General features: G+C 34.5%; 1 protein-coding gene across 3 annotated transcripts in view; it reads right to left on the bottom strand.

Moving 5' to 3' along the window:
• Nucleotides 1-266: 266 nt before the first annotated feature.
• Nucleotides 267-9,264, bottom strand: part of LOC149776980 (potassium voltage-gated channel protein Shaw-like) — a 97,667-nt gene continuing 88,669 nt past the window's right edge. For all 3 annotated transcript variants that reach the window (XM_089941718.1, XM_089941716.1, XM_089941717.1), the window contains exons 3-4: nt 8,726-8,915; nt 267-2,937 (exon numbers count right to left, since the gene is read on the bottom strand). In XM_089941718.1, coding sequence (XP_089797844.1) covers nt 1,888-2,937; nt 8,726-8,915 — 1,240 coding nt within the window. In that variant the 3' untranslated portion in view covers nt 267-1,887. The remainder of the gene's footprint in view (nt 2,938-8,725; nt 8,916-9,264) is intronic.

Below are 9,264 nucleotides of genomic sequence, written 5' to 3'. Positions count from 1 at the left end.
GGTAAGATAATATATTTCCAACAGCGTTAGCATTGTCAACAATGTTAATTTTTTTTTTGCGTCAAGGCATTTAACGGATATCTTCTACTGCATTCAACGGATATCTTCTATTGCATTCAAGTGGAACTCTTATGACGTCAATATAGGTCAAAAGTTCATGCCATGATATGCTTGATTTCCTGTCTTGCCTATCTCGCCGACGTAAGCCTCATGGTGGACAATTTTTATGTTTATCGTTAGGTTTTTGAAAATCACGTCATCTACGCTAGTGGCTACATTTCTCTGCAACTTGAGGGCAGTGTTACTATGGGTTTAAACATTCAAATATATATATGCTGATGTGCTAGGTGTTCCCATCTTGCCTCTCTTGTCTGCTTAAGCATAAAGCTTACAATAATGTAAAATTCTTGAGTTCACTTTTATGAAGTCACATATCTTCTATTGCCGAAACTATTCTAATATTACAATGGTTCTAAAGTTTTCACCGTTTTTAACAATCTTAACATTTTGAATTAAATTGTTTGACAGTCACATATCTTCTATATCAGCTGCTGTATTCAGCTGCAACTTTAGGATAGTATTATCTCGGTCAAAGGTTAATACACTCATATACGAGTGGTTCCTGTCTTGCGTGTATAGTTTGCTTAATCCTTATGGTAAAAATATGTTAAAGTTTTGTTTGAAAGCTTATTAAAGCCAAATAAAGCGGCTATATGAACAAAAACATGGACGCAGTTGAGACAGTTATTTCTGAGATTTCTTCACTTGATCTAAAATAATATTTGAAACTCAATATTTGAGAACTCATTATGAAGACGGGTCTGATGGCTTGTGCAGGTAAAACAACTATCTAGAGTTCCGTTTGTGCAACTACATAATCGATGATGCTTTGGTACATTGATGAGATACCGGGAGAAGTTGCATACCGTAACTAATCGTTCTGACATAGATATTTAAAGATAAAATAAGGAGAAGATCTTCACAATAAAGATTTCTCATTCTTTTGTAAAGTATTATGTGTAGATTGGAAATTCGTTTCTCCTTTAAAAGGTACCCCAAGAAAATCACGAAATTTACTTTTAAAACTAATTGTGTCGAAACTAACACACTGCGTTACCTCCCCTGACTAAGGCGCCGTTTGCCGTTATGTGTGACGTCATTGTGCAACAAGCCGACCAACAGTAACGTATAAGTGTATAGTTTATACGGTCTTTTAAATAAAGAAAAAATGGCTCAGTTTGAAAATCCGTTTCCAAATTGTGATCAAAAGGAGTTGTTGTTTTCACTTTCCATTAATTTCTACACACAAAAAGACCCATTAAAGGAAGATCTGTCGGATAAGAATATGTCGAAACTAGTAAGTATATTAAAGACCTTCCTGGTAGGCCCTCCTGCTATTCCTTATTTTATTAGTTACAGGTGATCAAATCAACACAAACCCTTCTTTAAACATAGTTAATTTGTTGTTGTTGTGGGGTTTAACGCCAATTTTCAGCACAATATAGGCTATACATGGCAGCCAGTATAAGAAGAACCCTGGAAAACCCCGGGAACAACCACCCACCCATGAGAAGCTACCGGCAAGCTTTCTCACGCATTCACGTGAGAGCCTGAGATTCGAACCCACGCAGACAGAGGTGAGATGGCAGTGATCCGGAACGGTGAGCGCTTTAGATCACTCGGACAATAGGGGCCCCCAGTTAATTTGTAAACAAATGAAAACAAAGATAGGATTTTCAAATGGGGAAGATTCAAACGTGAATTTAAACAAAAAACTTCATCTATGAGCTTAAAAGACATTTAAACCACCGTACTTTATGCAGATATTGAGATGCAAAATTCACATAGACTGGCTGCTGCATTTTATTTTTGACCCCTGTGGAAATATCACAGTTTGTTGCAATTTCCATCAGTTATCGTGTAATTTTCCGGTGTGTCTGCTAAATATTCTTTAGATATGCTGACGTCACTCCTGGACACATTGACAGAGGAATCATGAATGGAACATGCCTTAATTTCCGGCACAGGCAGGATCACTTTACTCTTCTGGTGCCGTTCCGAAATTCCGTACTGAACATGCGTATAATATAGAACAAAGTTGCTCACAATGATCGGAACTGTGAAAGCAATCATTAGTAATCCGGAAATAGCACAGACTGACCCAATCACGTAACCTAAAGCTGTCTTGGGATACATGTCGCCATAACCAACCGTTGTCATGGTAATGACAGCCCACCAGAATCCTATCGGAATGTTTTGATACCCTTCTCCTCCCTCTGCAAAATGCATCAAGGACGCAAATACAACCATGCCGATCAACAAAAATACGAACATCAGCATCAGTTCATTAACACTGGCTTTTAATGTATAAAGTAAAATCCATAATCCAGGCACGTGACGGATCAGACGGAAAATGCGGAATAATCTGAGCATTCTTAAGATAAATATGAAATCAATCAAAAGAAATACCTTCCTCTCTTCAGGGCCTATCGCCATCAAAATGAATTCCAGATAATCCGGAAGGGTGGCGACAAAGTCTATATTATTTTGCAAGGAGGTTATAAATTTCAACTTTTTTGGACTGAAGATGAATCTGACTATAAATTCAACAGTGAAGTAAAAAACACAAGCAACATCCATCATGAGCAGTACAGGATGGTTCACCGTAACATTCTCGGAATCCGCGGTGGAATTCTGGGAACTTGTTGAATTCAAATCAGCTGTAGTGGAAATATTTAGAGTGTGAATATCAATGGTGGACGATGCATTTCTGGGTCTAGGGAACACTATTTTATCCTCCAAAGTGAAGATCCTGTAGAGCGTCTCGAATTGACGAACGACAAAATCATTCGATGACAGCTGGAAGTAGGGGTGGGTGGAGGCACAAAATGAGAAGATGGACATGAAGACGAACAAGGTAGATACCCAGGCATACACCTGAAACCGAAGAAGATAACAATGACATAGACAGCTAGAAAAAGAACATGACCAAACCTCACCATCTTAACTATACAAATTAACATATCTGAACCTTGGCTTGCGAAGATGATCACACATAATAAAGAGAGAATAAGATAAACATATACACACTGGAAGTTCTTAAACAACCGACCCTATGTTATTTGTAAAGACTTAAAAAAGATATAAAAATGACTAAGATAAATTTAATTGTATCTCTTTTATTTAAAAGAATATTAAAATGGTATTTATGCTTTTTAAGATATGTGACGAAAATATGTATTTAAAGGTGCATCCGAACATCAGATATGGCTGAATACAGCGATCGACAGACCAGTGAGAGCTGAAGGACTTTTCCCAATATGTACGATAACACAGATTTAATATCAGTGATCACACACATGATAAATAGCTAATGTCAATAGCAATTGTTCTAGATAAAACAAAAATTGAAGACGTTGATTCTTAATGTACTAATACCAAGGCATGTGTGAATAATTATAACGTCCTTTAATACGTGTTCCAGCCAGAAAATAATTATGGAAGCTGCAGCCACAAAATTTAAAATGAATAATAGCAAAACTATTAAGAGATTCATTTCAGGGAAATGCTACTCGGTATAGATTTTTTTGCGGTAACAGCCCATATTTATATGAAATTTTAATCGCAATAGAGCCTTATTTAAAGAAAATTACGATTATAAAATTTGACAATTTATTTCTTGACAAATACAGCTTCACTGAAAAATGTGCACAAGTGGAGTATATGAATTTCTAACTAAGAACTATGTTTTTAAATATACTGAACATAGACCATATTCAAACTTCAATAGAAACCCTATTTGAAATATTAAATGCGAAATTGGGTCATTAGAAAGCAAAATTGTACAATGACGTTTTACAAGACTGAATATTTGACATTACACAACGACAGATCAACTGTTGAGTTAGTTCATACACATATTTGTCAGAATGAGTGTAAAAAATATTCACCAACTCTTTTAAAAGATGCGGACAATAAAATGATTTATTTTTGTTATTCCGTGAAGTTAGTTTTAAATACTGCAAAGAAGATCCTGAGAGATAATCAAAATAAAATTTAGATATATAAATTCATTGGTTCAATACCCATCCAGTACATATAACGGACATTAAAAATAACTTGAATTTGATATATTTGTAAATGTTCATGATATAGCTGAACCGTGTTATATCATATCGGTTAGAATCACGGAAATAGAGAAATACATGTTGACATGTTAGTCATATTTATATATATGGCGGTCCTGATGACCATAAAGATGGAAGGTCCAATTATGTTCAGATAAAAGTGTTTTCAAAATTAGTATCGTCACAAATAAATAGGCATCACGGACTGAAATATTTCTATGAACAATGTTTGAATACTTTTCAGTGCTCCAACCACCCCACCCCAATGCAGTATGCTATATATTAACGTTGATAAATCTACAGATGCCTAAAGAGCACCCATTTGTAACATTCAAAACCTATCAATACAAGGGGCTTTTTTTGTTGTGTTTTTTTAAAGTTTGTATCCATCTTTTGCGATTGTGCAAGCGTAACTGTACTAGCTGCAAAACTTAAAAAAGAACAATATTTTTTTTTTCTTCTGGACAATTAGCATTTACTGATGAAATATGGAATATCTTGGATAATCAAAACAGTCAAACAAATTAATTAGGGTTTTGTATTTGCATCAAATTATTCTATTATATATAGTTCAATGAGGGACAGATTATATACATGGGTTTTTTCTATGTCTTTAATAAGACTGCACGGCTATTGTACGAAGAATTATGATCAAAATAAACTGCAAAGCCTGTCCTGTTCACAGAAGAATGTAAAAGACATCTTATATATATGGGAAAGGGATCACTCGAAAGACAACGTGCACCAGAGATGTGCTCTCGGTGCCCGGACTCGAACTGACCAGTGCAATAATCGAGGACACAATAACAGACCATGATCACTAGGCAAGCAAATACTTGTTCATGAAGACACTGATAAAAAAAAAACAAGATGAGGAGGTATGATTCATACCGAGCAAGAATGAGAAATATATTGCATTAATAATGACCTCATAGATTTAATTCATGAAAGAAGAAAACGTGAAAACATTTTAAAGAACAAAGTCAAAAGTAAATTTCTTTTCTTAAATGAAAGCCATTTCCCAAGATTTATCAAGGTATCTACCATATATTATTGTGAGAAAACAGTTTTACCTCTTTCAGTTCCATGACCTTGACCATTGTCATTTAGATCCCGAAACCTAGTTAGGTCTTTGATAAAAATGAAAGCTACTTACCAAAGTTTGTTAACGGTAAATCCTAAATACAAAAACATCATATCACGATTAAGATAATTTAGATATCGAGTTAAGGTAACATTAAATCAATGCAGGCACCAACACTACAGCAGGTCAGACAGGAAAGGATTTATTGGTTAGATTAGGTTGGATAAAAGAAGGCAATAAATGCATTTCACCTACTGGGGAGGAGATGAAACTTAAAATTCGTTGATACTTATTGCTATACAAAAGTAGCCAATGAAAGTGTCCGAGAAAATAGAAATGCAAACAACAGACACAAATGCACATAGTACAATTATAAACTAACAAAGCTTGTCACAATAGGCAAATTCATAAACTATTTGAATATTTTAAATATAGCAGACTCTGAACCATCAATAGCATATAAATATTTGTTTAGTTAAAGATAATTTATGATTTGAATTTTTCGACGTTCTAAATCGATTTTTGTCTGCACGTGCTTCTTCACGTCTTTACTCTACAACTTCGTGATTCTCGTGTGAAAACTGAATGTCCGAGCATTGAATCGAATCAGCAGATATGCTATGCTGTACTTTTTGACCATAATGTGTGCATCTACGAGTTTTTCAGAGGCTATTCCTTTGAGGAATATTAAAACTTAGACCATAAGAAAAGCTTTGATAATTTTGTTTTACACATTTTGGCCTTCCCAAATCTGTCCAGTCTGATTAAGGGTCAAATTTTATGTCTGGAATTTTCCAAAACATTATACATGAAATAGGACTCCAACAGTTTAAATATTCTGCCTATCACGTTGAAAAGTATGGGACATTGGAGAGATTTCATCAAACATTGAAGAATATGGTTCGGTCATATTGCTTTATTACAGGAAATAACTGGAACGAGAGTGTTCATTGGTTGTTATTTTTTGTTAAGTAATCAGTTCAAGGCTCATCGGATTTCATTCATTTTGATTTTTTTTTCGAACATAGTGTCCGTGGACCATCGAAGTTGTTAAAAGAGAAACATTTTTCAAATGAAGATTCTAAGATTAATCTTCTTGACTTTGTCTCTGATTTCAAGTATAAGTTGTCAAGCCTTTGTGAACTCAGTCAAAAATGAAAATAAGAAATGATAGAAATACAAAAGAAATGCGTTTTCAGCCTGGTGATAGGGTTCTGGCCCTCTTGCCCATACAAGTGTACTTCAAAATCCTCTTCAGGCTAAATATTATGGTCTTTATACAACTGAAAAGAAAGTAAGTGACTTAAATAATATAATTAGCAGTCCTGTGAGGAGAAAACATGAACAAAGTTGCCGTAAAAATATGTTAAAGTAATGTGTTGAGAGAAATAACCCTGTTAATTATTCAATTAATTCTGTTATACCTATCCCATACAGTGAGAATTTAAACGATGGAATGCAATGAGACTTTAGTGGCTTTGGTATAACCAATCTTCAGAAGTTAAAAAAAGTAAATAATCTGGAAAAGAAAAGAGTGAACTAAAAGCTCTGATGTGAATATGAGCAATTGTTTCCAGATGTGCCAACATGAACAAATAAAATCTATCATGACGTTTAGATTGTAGATTCTGCACCTATGAAACAGCATCCTTACAGTATGAATCCTCTCAAGCAGGAATGTTCGGAAAAAGAAATTCAATATTTGCTGGAGAATGATTTTATTGAACCAGTGATTGGAGTTCACCATTTATTCTTGTGCCGAAACCAGATATTACTTTCCGCATGTGTACTGACTATAGAAAAGCTGAACAGTGTCCCCAAAACGAGTCCATTTCCAGTGCTAAGAATCGGTGACAGCATTGTCAAAATTGGAAATGCAAAATATATCATAAAGTTTGACCTTTGAAAAGTAATCTGGCGAATTCCACTCACGGAAAGAATTAGCGAAATCTCGGCATTTGCAACGTTAGATGGGCTTAATCAATACAAAGTTATGCAGTTTGGTATGAAAATCTGTCCTTCAACATTCCAGCTTTTAATGAACATGACAACATTTGGTCTAGATAATTGTGAAACTTACATTCATGACGTTGTTATCTACAATGATACCTGGAAAGATCACTTGGAAACCATACGGAATTCTTTGATCTACTCAATGATGCCAATCTGACAATTAGTTTAGACATAAGTTTGTTTACATTTATGGACATATTGTAGAAAAGGCGAAGTTAAACCTGTTGAAGTAAAGGTCAAGGCTATCTCTGGATTTAGAGCATATCGATAAAAAGAAACTGTTACGAATTTTGCGTATGCCTGTAAATTATCGGAATTTATGCTCACGGTTTTCCATAATTACTGAACCAGTGACCAATTTGTTGTTTGTTGAGTAAGAAACCCAAGTTTCATTGGTCTGAAAAATGTCAGGAGGATTTTGATAAGTTAAAGGCCATAAATAAAAGTGCACCAGTTCTTTCAGCTTCAAATTTCAGTCAATCGTTTAAAACGTCAGTTGATGCAAGTGATGATAGTGGTGGTGCAGTATTGATTCGGGAAGACAAAAAAAATGGCATTGATCATCCAGTGTGCTATTGTTTCTAAACCAAATGAAACAAGTACCAAAATTATTTCAAAATCGAGAAGGAATGTTTGGCTTTAAGACTGGCTTTGCAACACTTAGAAGTGTATATTAGTTCACCTAATCCTCCGATTATTATATGCAGTGACCACAGCTCCATCACTTTCATTAACAGAATGAAAAACAAGAATTAAGAGATTACTTAGGTAGATGTTACAGGAATACAGCGTTGTCATCAAGAACATCAAAGGGAAAGGATACTTTGATTGCAGATGCACTTTCAAGTATATAGAAGTGCTTTTTGTATACAGTTTGAGTCATTCACAGTGTATATTCATATGTAATTTTAATTATTATAGTATCATATAAATATATATATATATATATATATATATATATATATATATATATATATATATATATATATATATATATATATATATATATATATATATATATTAGTCTAATATGTAAAAGAAAGCTTTCATTGTATAAATCCTTATGTTTCTTATGAGGAGGGTATTATATTTAATTTATCGTGTATGCTTGATCTTTGTTCATAATTGAGCATATAATTTTGGCGTGCACCTGCTCTTTGTCTTGTTATTAAGCTATAAATAGATCATTTATTTTGGTTTGAGTTCCACTCCCAGGACAGATTCTAACCTTAGGAGGATCTTGACAAGAATGTGTTAGCACTTTTGGGGTAATTTTTTTTAAGTTAATGACTTTTTTCAGAAAAAAAGTATTGCGGCATAGTCAAATGGGGAAGTATATCAGGCTGTTTGAATCAAATTCATGAATTCCTTTTAATCATCTATCTAGTGGAGTCGTCCTTTTAGTTGTGTTTAGTTATAATTTGAAATGATTTAGGTTCTACCGTCATTTATGAACCTAACTCAGAGGATGCTTTGTTTAAAGCAGCCTACTTGTGTTCACCTTTGCCGCTCTGGATGATGTGGGTTGTTGCAGGAACGTCCACACGGCTGCCCGGCATCTTCGCCAGCAGTGGTTACTATATCGGTCCTGCGTCAGGTCCGACTGATACGTACACTGATTCCGGTCATATTCTAGCTTTTCCAGTGATCGCGTCTGTGTCTTCCATGTGCTGTACGGCTGCCAGCAACATCTGCACGTGAAATAAATTTAAACTTGAAAAGTGCATGAAGTATAAACATCGCAGTACATTAAAGGCGTCTGTGCATTATAAATGTCAATATAGATTAAAATGCCTGTAACCTTTTCCAGTATCATAACACTTAATATAGGGAAAAAGCATTGCTGGCAAAATTAGTGTCTAGAACTACACTTAAAGTTGTGTCTAAAGAGATTAACATCTAGGTAGTCATCTTACCGATTGGAACAATATTTAAAAAAATTACTCGATCACACAAAAATCCACAAAGAAGAAGTTAAAATGTGCTCCAGCATCATTACTGACAAATATTTCCTGAAAAAGAACACACGCACACAGACAC

This window comes from Sinohyriopsis cumingii, chromosome 18 (assembly GCF_028554795.1).
Source record: "Sinohyriopsis cumingii isolate HCF-2022 chromosome 18, ASM2855479v2, whole genome shotgun sequence".
Lineage (NCBI taxonomy): Eukaryota > Metazoa > Mollusca > Bivalvia > Unionida > Unionidae > Sinohyriopsis > Sinohyriopsis cumingii.
Note: the sequence above shows the minus strand (reverse complement) of the source record. Positions and strands in the feature narration are given on the sequence as shown.